The sequence below is a fragment of the Scheffersomyces xylosifermentans genome, assembly GCF_036884685.1.
Source record: "Scheffersomyces xylosifermentans strain CBS 12540 chromosome Unknown RJT20scaffold_3, whole genome shotgun sequence".
Lineage (NCBI taxonomy): Eukaryota > Fungi > Ascomycota > Pichiomycetes > Serinales > Debaryomycetaceae > Scheffersomyces > Scheffersomyces xylosifermentans.
Genome location: NW_027042941.1, coordinates 1,690,829 through 1,710,535, shown reverse-complemented (window position 1 = coordinate 1,710,535; position 19,707 = coordinate 1,690,829). Strand labels below are relative to the sequence as shown.

General features: G+C 38.9%; 7 protein-coding genes across 7 annotated transcripts; 3 read left to right on the top strand and 4 right to left on the bottom strand. All coding sequences in view use genetic code 12, as the record gives it.

Annotated features, from left to right (window-relative positions):
* Positions 1-538: 538 nt before the first annotated feature.
* On the bottom strand, positions 539-4,136 carry SMC2 (condensin subunit). Its single transcript, XM_064916998.1, has one exon. The coding sequence runs from the start codon at positions 4,084-4,086 to the stop codon at positions 571-573; it is 3,516 nt and encodes a 1,171-aa protein (XP_064775296.1). The 5' UTR covers positions 4,087-4,136; the 3' UTR covers positions 539-570.
* Positions 4,137-4,964: 828 nt separating this feature from the next.
* MSU1 (Msu1p) lies at positions 4,965-8,779 on the top strand. The gene has a single exon (XM_064916997.1). The coding sequence runs from the start codon at positions 4,995-4,997 to the stop codon at positions 8,574-8,576; it is 3,582 nt and encodes a 1,193-aa protein (XP_064775295.1). The 5' UTR covers positions 4,965-4,994; the 3' UTR covers positions 8,577-8,779.
* A 10-nt stretch (positions 8,780-8,789) lies between these two features.
* Positions 8,790-10,852, top strand: DAL7 (Dal7p). Its single transcript, XM_064919923.1, has 3 exons — positions 8,790-9,588; positions 9,641-9,755; positions 9,814-10,852. The coding sequence occupies exons 1-3, from the start codon at positions 9,114-9,116 to the stop codon at positions 10,829-10,831; spliced, it is 1,608 nt and encodes a 535-aa protein (XP_064775294.1). The 5' UTR covers positions 8,790-9,113; the 3' UTR covers positions 10,832-10,852.
* A 20-nt stretch (positions 10,853-10,872) lies between these two features.
* On the bottom strand, positions 10,873-11,913 carry RJT20DRAFT_145053 (Zinc/iron permease; the record flags this gene model as incomplete). The annotated part of the gene is made up of 1 exon (XM_064918772.1): positions 10,873-11,913. One exon carries the CDS (start codon positions 11,911-11,913, stop codon positions 10,873-10,875), a length of 1,041 nt encoding a protein of 346 aa, XP_064775293.1.
* A 1,579-nt stretch (positions 11,914-13,492) lies between these two features.
* RJT20DRAFT_134504 (uncharacterized protein) lies at positions 13,493-14,485 on the top strand (the record flags this gene model as incomplete). Its single annotated transcript, XM_064918330.1, has 1 exon — positions 13,493-14,485. One exon carries the CDS (start codon positions 13,493-13,495, stop codon positions 14,483-14,485), a length of 993 nt encoding a protein of 330 aa, XP_064775292.1.
* Positions 14,486-14,530: 45 nt separating this feature from the next.
* UTP15 (snoRNA-binding rRNA-processing protein) lies at positions 14,531-16,548 on the bottom strand. The gene has a single exon (XM_064916996.1). The coding sequence runs from the start codon at positions 16,109-16,111 to the stop codon at positions 14,588-14,590; it is 1,524 nt and encodes a 507-aa protein (XP_064775291.1). The 5' UTR covers positions 16,112-16,548; the 3' UTR covers positions 14,531-14,587.
* A 1,164-nt stretch (positions 16,549-17,712) lies between these two features.
* On the bottom strand, positions 17,713-19,192 carry RPL3 (60S ribosomal protein uL3). Its single transcript, XM_064919922.1, has one exon. It carries the CDS (start codon positions 18,899-18,901, stop codon positions 17,732-17,734), a length of 1,170 nt encoding a protein of 389 aa, XP_064775290.1. The 5' UTR covers positions 18,902-19,192; the 3' UTR covers positions 17,713-17,731.
* Positions 19,193-19,707: the final 515 nt, after the last annotated feature.

Sequence of the window (19,707 nt, the reverse complement as noted above, 5' to 3'; positions counted from 1 at the left end):
TGTGTGGTGCATTTGGCCCAATCTTCTCCGCCGCTGATCTACATCCACGATGTTTACGCAAAATAGGACGAGACCTTTACGGACTCCCGAACTTGAGATGATGCTGGCGACTCAGTATAATATCTGTAATGTAACTTCCATGGGAGCACCTGCACTTGTCAATAATATTTCCAGAAAATACTGCAACACAGGTTAAACAACTCGCTCACGTGATACGCTTAGTCGTACGATCTCGGGAAGGTTCCGTCATATCCTTCCTAATTAGGAAGTCTATTTCTTCAAGTAGAGTTTACATCCAAACTATTAGATCTCTTCATTGATGCATGTATTTGCATTGGAAGATCTCGTAGAATCAACATGATGGGTATAGTTGAACATGGACCCATAGTTGCTTGAAGCTCTCAATTGTGGGGTTTACGGCATTGTTTCCGATACGTGGTACATGCACCTAACGATATAAATACAGTTCATTTAAATTTGATCTCTCGCTCACTACTAATAAATAACTTACACAACAATAGTGTATATAATAGTACATAATGCAAATAAAAGTACCTAGTATACATGGATTTACATTGCAGACACCACTGACGTTCCATCCTGAAAGCGTGTCCGGAAAACACGGTTGGCATTTGTAAACATACCCTCCTTCAAAGACACAACAATAAATTGGGAACCTTTAAATCGTGTTTTGATCAAGTGACCGATATTCTGGGTATGTGACAAATCCAATGCTGCATCCACTTCATCTAAAATATACATCGGAGCTGGTTTGAATTGCAACAAGGCCATAATCAATGAAAGCGCAATCAAAGATCTTTGACCACCAGACAATTCAACTAAACTCTCCTTCCAGACTTCTCCCAATTTGACCTTCACTTCAAGACCTTTAGTCACGTCCATCATATCAACTGGAACCAACTTGGCAAATGAACCAGGAAGCAAATCCCCAAAAATTTGACCGAAGTCTGTCGAAACTTTCTGATAGGTCGTATTCAATGTATCACGCTTGTAACCGTTCAACTTGTCAATGGTGTTAACAATCTTATTCTTATCCTTTTCTATAGTCTTCACCATTTGCTTCAACGAAGCTTCCTTCTTTTCCACATTGTCGATCATACTCATGATATTGACGTTAACCTTACGTTTCATTCCTTGGAACTTCTGTTGGAGAACATCTAATTGGTCTCTGCATTCGTCCAAGTTTATATTCGGATATTGTTGCACTAAATTATCCAAAATGTTAGAGTCCGTAACCCAATCATGTTCGCTTATAATCTCGTCGAGTCGTGCTTTCAACGTCGTGGTGATACCACTCGATTTTTCTAAATCATGTTTCAACTTCTGCACCTCTAGCTTTGCGTTATTCAAAGTCTCATTCTTGGTCTTGATGAGATTCATTAATTCGTTAATCTCTTCATCTAATCCAAGTAAATTAGCTCTTTCCTCCTCCAATTCCACCTTTACCAATTTCAATTGTTCGTTAAGCTGCAAATACCTCTCTTCCACTGTGGCCTTTTTATGTCCTAGCTCCTCTATTACACTGACACTATTTTGAAGGGCTTCTTCCAAGTTGATCAATTCAGACTTCTGTTGTTCACTTTCAACTTGCATAGCTTGGAATTTATCCGTTTGATTGTCTAGCTCCTTCTGCTTTTGCTCAACTTTCTTCTTTAATGCTATTACCTCCTTCTTTATATCCTTCAACTTGGACCCTTTGTCACTATTGAACTCACGAATGTCCTTTTCAATAGTACTTATCTCTTGTTGAAATATCTCACTATTTTCCACCTCTTTTTGAATAGCATTAGTTAAGTTAATTATTTCGTTTTCATTAGCTTCATTTTGTTTCAAAATCACAGAAGAAGGATTACTATCCAACTTTCTTTCAAGCAAGGATAACTCATGTTTCTTCAAATTTATTTCATTTTGCAATTCTTTAGTGCTATTAACCAAAGATTCCATGCGATAAATCTCTTCTCTTGTCTCATTTAATTTCTGTGTGAGACTAGCAAGAGTTTTTGATATGGTGTTATATTTCTGGATCTTTATCAAGATGGATGAGTCATTTCTACGAGAGCCACCAGAAAGGTTTCCTTCTGGGTCGTAAACATCACCTTCCAACGTGATGGACCTCGATCTGATCTTAGGGTCAAAGGTGATACTCTTTGCTGTATGGGGATCATTACAGATAAAAGTAGTGCCAAAAATGTACTCCATGGCTCTGACTAGTTCATTTTCAAAGTCTATGAGGTTGAGTGCAAGCTCCACTTTATTTGGTGTTAATTTCTTGGCATACTCCACAGTTCTTGGATCAATTGAACGTGCTTTAATTTTATCGAGAGGAATGATGGTAACTCTTCTCTTTAATTGACCACGTTCTAAGAGTTGGGTGGCTACATCCGAATTCTCAACTACCACATTATAGAGCCTTCCCCCGGCGCAAACTTGCAAGGCAAGCGCTTTATCGTTAGACTCTTCCGGTAAATCGAACAATTGGGCCACGATACCCCTCACTAGTCCATCATCAAAGTTAGGGAAAGGTTTGGAATAATGGAAATCAATATTTCCTATTTCTCTTTTCATTTGGTTCAATTCATGGTTCAATCTTGACGACTCATTATGAAGATCCCTTTCCTGCCGCCTCAAGTCAGATACTACGTTGGGGTCAAAACCCAACTTACGGCCCAATTCCTCCTCCTTAGCCTGAATTTCAGATCTGTATTCTTCAATTCCAGTTAAGAGCCTCTCATTGTCAGCGCGGGCTTGTGCCAATTTCATCTTATCGTTGGCTATCTGACTCGTGAGATGGTCTACTTTCAAATTAGATGTCTTGATGAAAGTCTGCGCAGTGTTCAATTTCGCTTTGAAATCCTTGAGCTGCGATGCATAACCCGTACTAACGTCTCCTGTAGCAGAAACACCCGTTGCCAATGTTGACAAAAGCTCATCTTTTTTACTATACTCCTCCTTCAATTTATTAAGAGTATCTGTTGACTGCTTGAATTGCAATTCGAAGTTGCTGTATATATCTGCATTATTTTCAAGGTGGTGTTTGATCTCCTGGATCTGATTCTTAATTGTCGCATGTTTAGTAGTTTCGTCTTTGAGGTTATCCACTGCAATTTCCCTGGATGTTTTCAAACGTGTGATTTCGGTTGACAACTGACTTTCTTGCAGCTCCAATTCCTTAAGTCTTCCTTCACTGTTTAACTCCGATTCTCTTTGTTGCTTTACTTGTGCAAGATCGTCTCCCAAATTCTTAATTTCATTTTCTAACTTCTCGATTTCTGAGGTGAACTCTGCTAACTTAGTTTCATGTTGGTTCAAAAAATTAGAATGATTCGTGAAGTTATTGGAAAGCTTGATATAATCATGAGCAGCGATTATTCTTGAAAGCTTCTCAAGATCTATTTGGGTCTGTTGGAACTCCAAAAATGATCTCTTCTCGTTTCTGAGTTTATCAAGCTTAGGGTCTATTTCCTCCTTTAATAAGTTACGGATTTCTACGAGTTTAGCTTCCTTTTTCGCCATTGTCTTCTGTGCTTTGTCCTTTCTTTCTTCAAACGTCCTCGTACCTGAGGCTTCTTCAATAAGTGACAAGATTTCTGAAGGCTTCATATTCAACACTTTAGTGATCTTACCTTGCATAATAAGGAAATTCGGGTTATTAATGTTCAATTGGACTGATTGAAATAAATTAAGCACTGTTTGCTGCTGAGCTTTATGACCATTTATTAAATATTTAGAGCTTCCTCCGAGAATGATCTGTCTGGTAACACTAATGGTGCTACAGTTTTCGAACCCAATGGGAGACTTCGAAATCTCTGAATTATCAAACACAATAGTCACACTGGCTTTAGTCACACCTGCCTGTCCTCTTTTATAGATCAAATCCTGGAGATTCGAAGCACGAACCGTGGCCATAGAGGCGATTCCTAGCACGAAACAGATGGCGTCAAGTATATTGGATTTACCTGATCCATTGAGACCAGTAATGGCATTGAACAGTGGATCCCAGCCAGAAATGACTGTACGCGTCGCGTACGACTTGAACCCATCAATGATGAGCTCGTCTACTTTCATGGGATTCTGTTTCTAGTCACAAGAGAGTCGTTTTACTTCGACTTAGAGGAAGAAGAAACAGATTATTGTTGTATTCACTGTGATTTCGATTTGCAGTTTTTGTAGAAAGCGTTTGTTTACCTTTGGGCGCGTAGATCCTGAGTCATGTGATTAGGCAGGTGATGTATCATGTGATGAAAATTATAGCACGTGATGTATTTTGTGTGGAGAGAGATCTTATTAGAGTTAATAAGTTAATTAGTGAGGGTATATTTAACAAGGAAGTAGGTTTTGTTGGTGTTGGGTATGCTAGAAGGTTGTAGTTTGAGGAGGATTATTGGGTGGAGTAGGGTAAAAGATGAAAAGAAGAAGTAAAATGAAAAAGAAGAAAGAAATAAATAAAAAGTAAAGGAGTTATTTGTTAACATTTTCATCATCTACAACAATCTCTTTTAAATATACGCAATTACAGGCATTAAACAATCATTAACTAAATTATGAAACAATACAAAAAAAAGACAAATATTGATTAATTTTATTAAAAAATGCATTATTTGTAGTTATTGAATGATAACGACACTTGTAATAGCACTAGCTATGAATCTTATTACCTTACACTAAGACATATATATCCTTTAAATTCGTTAGCAAGACGCTCTCTTCCTTCTCTCCCTACTCTGTTAGCACATAACACTGACATAAGCCTGCTATCACACCGTTACATAATTGCTTCCTTCATAATGAAAAATTCCTCGACAAACAAATGTCTCTCTCATTCTCTCTCGAGATTTATTGCCCCAAAATGTCGCTCAATCAAAAATGTCGCACTCATACCACCATACAGGTGCTGATATTTTTCAGCTGAAGAGATGCAAATTAGCAACTCCTAAAGCTCCAGAAGTTAGCTAAAAAACAGTGAAAGTCGGACCATGCTAACGGCTCGAAGGCACATAGTGCCCACAAGCCTTAGACTTATTCGGTACCACTCCAAAATTCCGGAGAAAAAGCCTTGGTTACCGAGTGAGGGCATTATAGACCCAGAAGATGCCAGAACTTTCATAAAAAGCACAAGAAAGACAGATTTCAAGGGATATGAAAAGCCATTTTCCGCTTCAAATGGTCGTAGAAACTTCTCAAGAGAGGAGAGGAATAATGACTTGCCAAAAAACTTACTAAAATCAAGAAAAGTGGTGATTCCAGACTCTCTTAGAGGCCAATATAAACCATTTGACTTCTCTAACAAGTCTACTACTAAAAAGTTACAGAAGACTAAAACTAATCCGAACAGATCCTCGAAACAAGGCGAAGACGACCTTATTGAGGACCTGGAAAACAAGCAGAAAATTCAAGCTATTGTCCGGAATTCTAACAGAACAGATACCGAATTCTTCAATCCTTCAAATCAAACTTTGGACTTGAGATTAAACAATAAGACATTGTTTGAACAAATACGAAACAGCGAAAAAGACAGAATGAGTAAGAGATATAGCGATCCTTCGGAAGAATGGTTGAAGATATTTAAAACCATAACCACTAGCAAAATTACCACGGTAAAAAAGCTGATATCAAAAGCTATTAAGGAAGCTTCCATTTCAACATCAAATGTTCATCGTGCTCTTGCTGTTGGTGATTTAGTAGTGTTCTCAGATGATAGCATACTCTTTGCTATTGTAGTGGCTGCTCCTAAATCTATAGAATCTCAGATGTACACTTTTGTGGATAGTAAAGGAGAAGTGATCTTCGGCTCGGCAAATTCATTTGCATTTAGATTCCCAGGTGTGATCCCAAAAGAGCACCATGAGCTACTAGGCACTTTTGTCCAGTTGGAGAAGAAATACTTAGATGTGCCCCCAGTTGGTCTCACTAACATGGAGTTTTCAAAGTCAAACGAAGCTTTGCCAAAGGAGTTGCAAGTTCAGGATGTAGAGCAGCACGTCTCTGCTTTGAGTGATGGCATTAATTTTAGTGAAAGCACGGATTTTGTAGTCGCCCAAGCAACATCTCAGTTGTTAACTAACTCTGACGTTAATACGTACATTATACCTACTGCTGCTAGGTCGTTGTACACAGATGCATTGACTTCAATAGGAGTGGAGGTGTTTAATGAAGTATCCAAAATGAAAAGCAACTTAGAAATTCTTCACAAGCGATTGCAATTCGATGAAAATGGTGACCTCATAAATACTCCAAGACCAATTTCAATATTCGAGATATTGAATTACTTAGAGGATGAACTGTCTTGGAATAAACTCAAATTAGAGTCGACAATGTCATCTCTTGGCAAGCCCTTGGAGACAGACATAAACTTTACTGATAGAAAGTACAGCGTTACGAAATATTTGGCTCTTATTTCTTCTCTTAGGAGGCAGTCTAGAAACTGGAATATTATATATCCGTCCCGGTCAACATTGCCAGTCAGTGCCACAATACTTCCGATCTCGCGTAACCAGTTGATTCATCGAGTTTTGTCATACTTGAAAGATGGTGGTGATTCTGAATTTGCTACGTACTGTATTGAAAAGGCAGAAGGCAAGGACGTTGCAAAGCCACAACACTACTACACTTTAGTTCAACTATTCAAAGACTACATAATAGGAAATTTTTCCAACGATTTAGCTCTTGAGGCAGCTTTGGCATCAATAATCAGAATGGTAGATACAAGGCAGAAACACCCAGAAAATGCAGATACGAAGATAAAATATTCTTATGAATACTCGAAAGCTAGAGCATATGATATGTTGAATGATATTGGAGCCATTGAAACAGCAGCAGATTCCAGAATAGACCCAATACATTGGTCTAACTCTTTGAATCTTCCTGGTCACAATGTTAGTGCGATGTCGGATGCAAGTGATAGCTATTTCAAGTATGTCGACAGTAATGTCCCCAAAGAAGTTGTTTTAGAAAAGGGGTCTGATTCAGCAGTTGGATTAGACAAGTTTTCCTTGGAGTCGTTCAACAAGGAGGAGACACTACAAGGAGTCTCAATGTTAGAGGATTTCAACAGTTCAGATCCCCTTGAATCAATTAGAGAAGATTTCGGAGATGTTCCTATATATTGTATTGATTCCGAAGATGCTCATGAAGTAGATGATGGTATTTCCATTCATACAAATGGAGATAACTACGTCTTGACAGTTCACGTTGCCAATCCAACTTCCTATATAAATTCTAACTCAACGATTAATTCTATAGCTTTTGGAAGAGCTAGTACGAGTTATGTTAATGAGGGCCCTTTCTTTATGTTTCCAGAACTCATAACCAAGTTATCTGCACTTGGAGAAGATGGAAAGCAAACAAGAACTTATTCAGTCGAGTACCAGCTTAACAAGAGTTTGGTGGATGAGTTCATTTTACAGAAACTCTCAGATTCAACTTTCAAGCCTAGTCTCTCGCTCTGTGAACAGATAATGAAGCAAATTGACGATAGTGTTAAGGTGAAGTTTAGAGTGGCGAAGAATTTTCCAATTGGGTTCACTTATAACAAAGTGAACGAAGTTTTAAGTAATAAATCTCTTGTACAAAGTTATAAAGAAAACAATTGTGGGGATGAGCACTTCAGCAATTTGTTTAAATTACACAACATCTCCACTATACTTAGACAAGTCAGACACCAATTAGGAGGAGCTTTTGACAATAATTCGGATAATTTAAAGATCAAACTTACGCAGAACAATCATGAATCGGGAAGTAATATCAATATTAAAGATAGAACCTACAGCATTTCACCACAAAATTTGAGCAAGAGCATTCAAATAGAAACTAGTTCAGCTGACAGCAATTCAGTGGATCTAGTTACCGAATTCATGCTCTTTGCCAATTACTCATCAGCTAAATTTGCTAAAGATAACGGTATCAACTTTGTCTACAGAACACAAGATAGGAGCTTTCCACCCGAGCTTGTCAAAGAGTTAGAAAATAAGATTATTTCTAAATTACATGCCGGTGAACAGATTTCATTGGAAGCCCAGCAAGTCCTTCGATTCTTCAGTAGAACCGCTGCATTGACCACCCAACCAGAATTCCACGACGGAATTGGTATTGACAAATATGGATGGGTCACGTCACCGTTAAGAAGATATGTAGACGTACTCAACCATTGGAGTATAGCAGATTTCTTGTTGGGAAAAGAGAGCCATATACTGGAGAGAACTTTAAAAGGTGCTATCACACATATCCAAAGCAAGGGTATGGTTGAGAAAAAGATGCAAACCATTTCGAATAAATTTTGGTTAAGTTTATTTTTCAAGGAGTACACAAATCGGATAAATGACAAAGCAAGCAATGTTCAACCAATTACCTTCAGATTAATAGTTGTTGGTCGCAAGAGTGGTTTCATTAATGTAGAGCTTTCTGGTTTTGGAGTTAGAGGTTTACTAGAAGTCACTCCCAAATTCCTTGAAGATTATACATTGGATAATATCCATCTTGGAGATGTTTTGGAGTCCGACAGGTTTAGGGTTTCCCGTATGGACTTCATCGAGGACACCTTAGAATTTGTATATATATGAGGATTCAAAGCCTCGACGATATTTTGTAAATATGTAAATAATTTTCTATTAATATGGTACGCTTATATTAATTATTATAGATAGATAACCCATGCATACACAGCTGCCAAGAACTTCAATAAAAATAATACATCTACAACGCAATAGTGTTCGTCTCCGAATCGTAGACCGGTTCCCGCTATCTGTTCAGAGTTAGAGTGGTTCCACGGCTAAGCAATGATCCTAATCCGGTATCTGATTTGGATAGTACTTGAAATCGATTACGCATGCCTAATTAGGAAATAGTGTCCCAATTCCGCCCTGATAATGGTGATAGTTTGAATTCCGCAGCAATTGAGGTATTGTTCTAGATTGGTTAAGAGCGGAGCGGCTTCTATCTCTTTAGGATGTGTCTGAGTGGACTGAGTGGAACGGAAGGCAATGTAAGATAGCGTGGGGTATTCCGCTTGAAATATCTGATACAGTAACTCAGAAAATTCCCAAAGTATTTAATGATGCGTTTTTGCATTCATATCTTAAATTATACCCATTCAGCCAATGGAGAATAACGTAACAATGGCTAAAGGTACGGACTCCAAAGCAGATTCTGTAGTTGAAGTGGGCTTGACGTCCAGCAAAACGTCTTCAGATAATGAAAAGGGTACAAGTAGAATTTCCGTTAAGTCTCATAGTAGGCTTGATGATGTCAGTGAAGAAATAGCAGGCTATGATTTGTACGAGAAGGCACAGGACATTTCAGTGGAAGAAGAGGAGGAAATCAGACGCAAAGTGATAAGGAAAGTGGACATGAGAATTGTTCCATTATTGTGTATTACCTATACTTTGCAGTTCTTAGATAAACTTTCTTTGAATTATGCAGCAGCATATTCTTTGAAGGAAGATCTCGATTTGACTGGACAACGTTATTCATGGGTTGCTGCCATCTTCAACTTCGGATACTTGTTTTGGGCACTTCCAGGTAATTATATCATTCAGAGGGTGCCTGTAGCTAAATATACTGGGTTTATGTTATGTATGTATTAATGTGGATTTATTCCTTGACGTATGGATACTAACAAATTTAGTTACTTGGGCTATCATTTTAATTGGCCACATTGGCTTGACAAACTATGGTGGAGCACTCGTGGTAAGATTCATTCTCGGAATGTTTGAAGCACTGATCAGTCCATCATGTATGCTGTATGTATTTTGCATCTTTTTAATGCTCTCATTGTGTTGTACTAACTCAGACATATAGTATTTGCAGCTCGTTTTATACCATCAAGAACCAACCTATTAGGATGTGTATCTTCCTTTCATTCAACGGTGTTGCTACCATGGTCGGAGCTCTCTTGGGATTTGCCTTGGGACATGCAACAAATTCCTCCTTGAAGCCATGGAAGTTAATTTTCTTGGTCATAGGGCTCTTGAACTTAGTCTGGTCCTTAATATTCCTTTGGTTATGCCCAGACGCACCAAATAAGGCTAAATTCTTGACGGAGGAAGAAAAGGCTGTTCTTGTAAAGGAGGTGGCTTCGAACAACCAAGGTCTCAAGGATGCACACTTCAAGAAATACCAAGCAATGGAAGCCCTCTGCGATGTAGGGGTTTGGATGGTAGGTGTAATTGGTTTAGGATGTGGGGTTATTAATGGAGGTACTTCTAACTTTGCCTCCGCCTTGATCAAAGGATATGGATTTAGTGGTTTAAATGCAACAGCGTTACAATTACCAACTGGAGCAATTGAACTTGTAGTGGTGGCTACTGCTGGGTTTGTGATTTTCAATATTAGAAATTCGAGATGCTATGTCTTATTTGGTATTTGTATCCCGCCCCTTGCTGGATTGATTGGTATTCATACAATTAGCTTGGACCATAAATGGGCTTTAGTCGGATGTACTTTCCTTCAGTTTATCGTTGGTGGCCCAGTTATCTTATGTTGGATTTTACTAAATGCAAATGTCTCCGGGTCGTCCAAGAAGACAATTGCTAATGGAATATGGTTCGTTTTCTACGCTACTGGCAATATCGTTGGTGCAAACATCTTTTTTGCTAGAGAAGCTCCAAAGTACCGTAGTGGTATGATTGGCTTAATTACTTGCTATTGTGTGATGATGGTAATTGCCATTCTTTACAGATTTCTACTCGTCCGTAGAAACAAGAGAAAGAATGAAGCTCAGGGTGGTTATGATGATAACATTGCAATGCAAGCAGTCATTGATGGATTTAAAGGATTGACAGACTTTGAGAATGAAGGTTTTAGATATTCTCTTTGATAGAGATTATTTATTTTTATAAATACCAATATATAATCAACTCAGGCCCATCTACCAATAAGGGCCATGGCAAAGCCTCCCAAACTCAAAAAGAAAAACGCTCCGAACTCTCTATTCATATTGTCATCAGAATCAAACTCCCCTGAATACATGAAATCATAAGCCATGAGATCAACAAGACTGTTATATATCAAAACTCCAGCACAAATACTATCGAAAACCCCAGTAGTAATGAGCGCCGTTCTGGATCCTGGTGGGTAGGTCTTCCTCACACCAATTCCAATGGCAATTGCAACTGGAGTGGTCAAACTATATGCCAAGGACAACAACCACGGGTAATAGCCCTTGTTTTTTGGCCACTGGGTCATGGCAAATCTTGTACCTAAACCCAAACCCTCAAACATTTGATGAAAGGCAATTGCAACATAGAGTGCTTTGAATTCGTCGCCAGCAATAGCCAAAGATAAACCAACAAATACAGAGTGAAATACAATACCAAATTCAAGCACAAATGCATTAACTATCTGGATGTACATGACTTGCTGCTCTGTTTTTAGAATTGTAGATGGTTGAGTTGAATTCACTGTATGAAGAAATTGGCTTTTTGAAACGGTATCTCTACTGGAATCCAGAATATCTTCTTCAACTATGACATCACCAGCTTCATTACTTTCTTTAATCACATCAACCGGACCACTGCGTATTTTCATTTGAATATGTTTATGGGCTACTATGTCGAATAGAAACATTACAAAAACACCCATGAGTGCTATACCGGAAGACCATGGGTAAGCATCAAAAATTCCACCCAAGCACGGGTTGCTTAAAGCTACATTTCCTTCAGCTAGCAAATGAATAAAGGCTGTGGCCACAATAACTCCACTTCCGAAGTATCTGGTTACAAAGAAGCACCAGGAAGGAAGTCTGAGCGACGGGCATCGCGATGTTACCAAGGGAAGAAAAGACCCAAGTGCTGATACTGCAAAAATCACGAATACTGCCGAGATCCTAGCAGGTAAATCTTCGCCGTTATAATTATTTCCGCTTTGACAGGCATCATCTCTTGCATGTAATTTGACCATATTTAGAATTAAGCACGGCCTCAGGCAACATTATGGGCCCAACATAGAGACACACAGCGAGACCACAGGCTCTTATATATATCCACCCCTTTGAATAACTCTCCAGAATTTTTTTCTTCACCAGATGGCCCCGGCCGTTGCAAAAGTCTTGATTTCACCAGTTGTTGAATTTTCTGGGCAGCAAATGGACCCAGTGGCTATAGTGGTTGTTGCAGCAAATTGCTCGTTTTGTAGGAACGGCCAGGGCACCGCATTTACTGCAGTTACTGGCTCGGGGGAAGGGCTGTTTGTGGCCACATTCCGGTGGTAAATTAAACTCACACGAGAAGGAAGAGGGCAAAATAAAAACCTGCTGACTAAAATAAAGTTCTAAGCCAACATCGTGTAACTACTGAGGTTTCTTACTTTGAAAAGAGGTAAATATCAAATAAATAAACAATAGTTATGACAGAGGAGTTACAGAATTGCTGCAATTCTCTATAACTCCTTACATTATATATGTGGGACTATATGCCATCCATAACCATCACAATTGCAGCCCGAGTATATGCAGGAACGACAGATTTCGTAAATAAAGAATTTTTTAGCTTCCGTAAGAATCAATTGTTAGTGTTTATGAATGTATTTCTTTAGTGAAAAGTAGGTAGAAGAGTGTGGAAAGTGCATAAATTGGAGATTTTATGGGTGTATATGGTGTATATACGGTGTATATGAGTAGATTAGAGAGAAATTTGTAATTGTAGAGAGTGTTTGGTGGTGTTTTTGCTGTCCATATAGTGGGTAAGAAACGATATCACGAATAGATCTGAAATAAATTGGAGTGATATTAAGCAATAGTAATATCAATAGAGAAAAGATAGGTAATATATGTGATATAGTGTATACAAGGGATTCATAATATCAAAGAGATTCTTATAAGTAGAAAGAGAATTCAATTTACCAGGAAGATCGTTCTACATCTTGAAAGGAATAATAGTCTTATCAATAGAGATCGCTTTTAAGTACAAAAAGAATAGTCACTAAAGATAAGTACGAAACAGAGATCGTCAGAAAAAGAAAAAATATAAGAATCAGCATAGCCACAAGAAGGCCTATACCTTATAGAAACGACAGAGATCACCAAACTATCAAGAAATTCCATACTATTTTCATAGAAAGAATCACAGCGATCATAGGATCATAGATTCACAAGAGAATAGATCGTCGTAACAAGAAAGCATATAAGTTACATCGAAATTCAGTTAACAGAGAAGATTGTGAAACAGAAAAGAGTTTAATTAAAATAAAAATCGAAAAACAAGAAATACACAGAAGCAAACAGCGTTTATCGTACCTTTAGGAGAAGCTACTTATAAACAAGATCGTTATTGTCATACATACACATAAGATCATAGGTAAAGTTAAGATATACTACTGAAACTTCGAATAGTACGAAGAGGATAAGAGCAATAAAGATCATCGATACAACAAAGAATACAACACGAGAAAGAACAGAATAGAAGAGACTTATTTTTAGTGATAAGATAAATATCACAAGAGATACCATTGGCATATCAACCATTCACAACAAAATACGACCATGGAGACGGTAGTGATACAATCCTCGTCGATCAACAATTCTTTCATATCCACCATCGACCATTTACCCTGCGATGTCATCCGTTCTCTTTGGCTTGTTCAGTCCTGTAACATTGCCGTGAATAAGGAGAAAGAGCGACTTCATGAGTTGCTATTGCGGTTGCAACATGAAGGGGACAAAGAAAGCTTAAGTAATAAATCAGATATCGTGTCTAGCATAGTAGATATACGGGCTAAGATCCGTAAGCTCGATCTCGAGTCAATCCAAGAACTCAGAGCATTAAAAAACCAGTTAATAACGCATAAAATCGGGCTTAGTGACGAATTGGCACAACTACAGCAGATTCACGAGTCTAGAATAAACCGCTCAAGCGAAGTTGATCTGGACAAAGCCGTGCTACGAAAACAGTTGATAGAGCACTACAAGGAGAATCCATTAATATCCCAATTAGAGGCACAGAAAGAACAGGATGAATTGAACAAGTATGAGGATGCTCTTCAAAAGAATAGCACCGAAGTTGAGAATAACAATAGCAATACCAATAAATCTTCGGGATTGAAGTTGGTATTGAAGATACCGCACAAACATCCCAAAAACAAGTTGAAGTTGAAGATAAGGAAACCTAAGATCGAGCAATCAAAGCCAATACCCGTTCAACCAACCAAGAAGGAGAAAAAAGTAGTGGTAACAACGCCAGTTTTTGATAAAGCTGCTACATCAAACGATATCCAGAGTGAAGACTCTAACAAATACTGTTTCTGTAAACAGGGTTCCTTCGGTGACATGATCGCCTGTGACAACGAGGACTCATGTCCGAACGGAGAATGGTTCCATTACAAATGCGTAGGCTTGCTCAACCGGGTTGAAGCATTGAAATACTCTACAGGCAAGATCAAATGGTTCTGTTCGGACCATTGCAGAGAAGTGGTTACTTCTAAATTGGCGAAAGAGAATGAGAACAGACGGAAGAAGAAGAAGAGGAGACGGTGGTAACCCCCCATTTTGATACAAACTCTATTTCCAAAACCAATCATGATATCAATGCAATGTATTATATATGTACTATAGGATTAACGTAATGAATGCTATTCTAATCTATACTGTGAGAAGCTCCAACATACCACCGATCTCGTTAGCCTCTCTGCATTTCTTGATTTCGATGTTAATTCTCTTCAATAAGTTGGCAAAGCACTCTTCCAATACCACACTTGAATCGATTAATGACCCGTACATCTCCAAGATTACTGCAATATAGTCACATATCAAGCTGAATGATCTGACATCTTCCAAGTTCTTGATGAACCATTGCAAGATTGGTAATAAAGAGATCTCGTCTCTGCCGTATAAGGAGATTCTGATCTTTCCTCTCTTCTTCAACTCATTCAATACGGTGATGGTGTGTTCCTTTGGTAATCCCGATGCAAAAGCACTATCCAAGGCTTCTGCCCAACGGAAGGAGTTCAAGTGCTTTTCAAACTGTTTCAATTTCTTGGTCTGTGTAGTGCTTGAAGTGACCACACGATGCTCTTCTTCTCCCAAGTAGTCCTTTCCTCTCATCATTCTGTTGTATGCATTAGACTTTTCTTGCTTGACTCCCTGCTTGACCTTTGGTTCTGTCTTTCTGGTACGAATAGAGATCAAACCCGATGTTAAACCGGTTACGAAATGCTTGTGGTTGTTAGCAGCTGGAGAAACGGCACAAGCCAAGACTCCTCCACTACCGAACTTCCAGCCAAACTTAACGTCCCAGTTGGAAGTTGTGTAATCGAAGATCTTGACATGACCATCCAAAGAACCAACCAACAAGCCTCTGTCTCCGGTATTGTGAAGAGTTGTTGCTGTCTTGGTAAAATTATTCAATTCTTTGATCTGGGAACCTCTGGACAAGTCCCATACTTTCACTTGTGGTCCACCAGCACTTACTAAAGTGGTTGGAGAGAGTGCAAGCACATCTTCTACTGGGTTATTCTGTCTGAATTGTGCAATGAGCTGTTGGTTATTGGTTGAAGACAGTCTGGTGTCGAATATTCTTACTATTCCATCGTAACAACCGGTTGCAACCAAGTTTGGATTTCCAGGTATGAAACTGGCACTTCTTATATAGTCTCCGTGGTAGGAGTCGTTGAACTCTATGATAGGGCCCTTAGTTGTCTGGGAAATATCGTATAAACGAACGATTCTGTCGTCCGATCCGGTAATCAATTGGTTACCAATGGTAGGGTGAAATTTGGCTACATGTGTTGGATGCGAAGAAGGATTCAAGCTGACAAGCAAGTTACGGGGCTGGTAACTGTCATAGATCGAAACCAACCCGGTAGCATCTGCTGCCACCAATAGTTTACCATCGTATCTGAACTCACCGGAGTATACTACATCTTTAAACCTTGAGAAAGTCTTTATTACTTGTCTTGTTTTGGAGGAAAACACCTGAATTCTTGTGGACGACGTGATGGCGAAGTCATTGGGTGAAGCTGGGTTGAAGTGAATGTGTGTGATAGGGTGGTTTTCCTTAATAAGTTGGGGACTTGTGTATCCTCTCCAATACCTCTGTTCTGGAGTGGTTTGAGATGGTAAAGTTGGATTTCGTACCTGAGATACTCTCTGTCTAGACGACGACATGTCCGGATTCTTGCGAGGGCAAAGTTTCTGCGGATGTTATGGTTGACTACAAGCACTAAACAGCCGAGAATGCAAAGTTTATCAAGAACATAACTCCTATAAACCACTAATCATCTCCATGGTTATAAGAATGGAGATGAGCTCCAAAATTTTTCAGTCACGTGACATATAATGGGTGAAAAATTTTGGAGAGCTTTTGAAGATATGGGATAAGGAGGGAGATAATGGGGGTAGGAGAGATGGTGGAGAGGTGAAAGTTGGTGGGAGTGATGACAGTGGTGCTGGGGAGGTTTAGGGTTAATTTTGTAGAAATTGGACAAAAATTGATAGAAATGAATGGGATCTTTGAAGTGCGAAGAGACATCATCTGTATGTGATGGGAGAGAGATGAGTGTATTAGGGAGTAATTGGGGGTATTTATGGGATAATTTATGGGAATAATTTATTGGTGTGTTATGGGGGGTGTTAATGGGGGTAATTTGAGTTTTTATGGGTGTACGTATGTGATTATATACGTATGTGATTATGTATGTGATTATTTATGGGAGTAATTATGGGGGTATTAATGAGAGTAATTTACGAGAGTATTTGTTTATTACAAGAGTATTAATGGGAGTATTTATGAAGTTTAATATGGTGATTATTTATGGGAAGTTTTATGGAAATATTTATAAGTTTATCGGAAGTTTATTCATGAGCTTATTTTAAAGTTTATTAGGGGGGTATTTATGGTTATGTGCGTATTTCTGAAGTTTATTATCAAGTTTCTTGGTTGTGTAATTAGGGGTATTTATGAGTGTATTTATTCGGTTTATTAATGCCACTATTTATGAGTATATTTATGGGAATTTATGGGAGTATTTATTCGGATTATCCTTGGGAGTAATTTATGAGAGTATTGTTTTATTTATGGGTGTATTTCTGAAGTTTATAATTCTGAAGTTTATAATTCTGAAGTTTATTTATCTATTTTGAAGAATATTTATTCGGTTTGTTTTATGGAAGTATTTATTCATTATATTTTTGCATATATTTATTCGGTTAATTTATGACTTCAATATGTGAAATGTGTGTGGATGTGGACAAAGGGTATTACCACTGGTTAGGGTCGTTCTGTGCAATTGGGATAACTTTTATTTATTTATATTTATTGATATAAAAACTCAATTGAACTCTTTTCTTTGGTGTTCTCTATAAAATGGTGGTTTCATATTTCTTCGTCCATCTGTATAGGGTTAACATTAATAAAGTTGGGTTTACGCTATTAAAAATGCATTTTTTTGGCCAAAATCCCTTATAAGAATCCTCTTCAAATGCATTCTTTATCATCAAAGAATTTGAAACTCAACCATTAACTCAACATCACTCATAATTCACTTGACTCATATCTTCTTTATCATACTCCTATTACTATTCATTTAACATCATGTACTCATCTTTAAAGATTAAATACAATAATTCCTCCTCTTCTACACACTCTTCCTACAACAACTCATTAAAAGATGCCCTTTGCTTATCATTCAATAAATACCTACTAAATAAATCAACTCATGAGCCCCTTTTTGCTTTACAAAGATACTAAGAGATCAAGTCCCCAGAAAATTTAAACAGCTAAACCATTTAGTTCTCCAAGTCCTTCTTCAAGGTACCCAAGAAAGCGTGCTTCTCAGCTGGAGTTTGGAATCTACCCTTACCGAACTTGGAGGCAGTGTCGATCCACTTTAAGTTGACTTGCTCCAAAGCTCTTCTGGAGGTGTCGACGTACAAGGACTTTCTCAAGGTGACAACTCTCTTCTTGATACCTGGGATAGAACCCTTAACCAAGACGAAGTCGTTCTTGACGTTACCGTATCTAACGAAACCACCCAATGGGTTGATGGTCTTCTGGGTTCTGTCGAACTCAGTAGCACCGTTGGACTCGTCAGCACCGGAACCAACTCTGTAAACCTTGTGGTTGATAGAGGTTCTGTGGTGGTAACCGTTTTGACCGGCTCTGGCAACAGTCCAGTTAACGTTGGCTGGATGCCAAGCACCAATACAAGCAACCTTTCTCAAACCTCTGTGGGTCTTTCTAGGAAGCTTCTTGGTACCCCATCTGTGGGTAACACCCTCGAAACCGTGACCCTTGGTGACAGCAACGACATCGATCATCTCGTTTTGCTCGAAAACAGAGTCAACAGAGACGGTCTTCTCGAAGTGCTCTCTAGCCCAGTCAACCTTGTCGGAGACGGAACCACCGTTGACTTGGATTTCAGCTAAGTGAGCCTTCTTTTGGGACAATGGGGTCTTCTTGATTTGGGTGTGAGCCAAAACTCTGACAACAGAAGCGTACTTCTTGATTCTGGCCAATTCTCTCTCGATTTGAGCACCGTCTTGAGCGTACTTAGCAGAGTACTTGGTGAAAGCCTTCTTCTTAGACTTGTACCAGTTCTTGTAGAATCTTCTTCTGACTTCCTCGGACAAGTGTTCAGCCCAGACGGTGGTCAAAGATCTCAAACCTCTTGGGGTCTCGACGTAACCAACAACACCAACGATAACCAATGGTGGAGTGTCAACAACAGTGGCAGCCTCAACAACCTCACGCTTGTGCATCTTAGAACCTGGACGGTCCAAGTCTCTGACAATGGTGGTCATACCGGCCTTGTAACCGAGGAAAGCAGTCAAAGCAACTGGCTTGGACTTAACATCCTTTGGGAATGACTTAACTCTACCTTGGTGCTTGGCAGCTCTCTTTCTTGGGAGGAAACCAAGGGAACCGTGTCTTGGGGCTTCGAACTTTCTGTGAGACATGACGAATTCTATATGTTTGTTATCAACAACTGAAGAAGAAAAGGAAAGGAGAGCTCTTTAAGAGATAAATAAGAGAAGAGCGAAGTGAAAAACTTTTATAACCGCTGACGATGCACCCTTGCGAACAGGAACATTTTGGAAAATTTTTCAGGACAGAAAAAGGTCGTGTATGGGTGAAAAGGTTTAAAGTTATATACAGGACTCGATAATTTGAGGGTTGAGTGAGAATTGTAAAAAAGTAGAGTGCTTGATGTCCGGGTAACTGATAAGTTTGGTTGTGGGTTGTGGTTGTGGTGGTGGGGGGGTGCGAAAAAAATAAAACAAAGATGGGATCAAGTGGATAAAAATTTGCAGCTAAATGAGAGTTGGGAGGTGGGGGCAGGATGTTGCTGTGGTGCAGGATGTTCAAATAAGAATGTGTGCGGCAAACATTGTGTGGTGGTAAAAGTAAGTATAGTAGTGTGTGGATGAGGTTGAAAAGAGTTACAGTTAGAATATGTAGTGTGTTGTGTTGGTTAGAGAGAGCTTTCATTGGAATTAGTGAGAGAAAATGTAGTGGTGTGTGGGTGAGGTTAGGTTCAGTGGGATTATTAGTGAGAGATGGTTTGGATGGTTAGATAAGTTCATTGGAATTAGTGAGAGATAGTTTAGTGGTGTGCGTGGATGGTAGAGAGAGCCGTATTCGAATTACCGAGAGAAATTTTAGTGTATTTATAGGTTAGGAAGAGGTATACTGAAAAGTGATAGAAAGTACAGTGCTTAGCGGTCCGAGTTGTTTAGAGAGGCTCGGTGGAATTAGTGAGAGA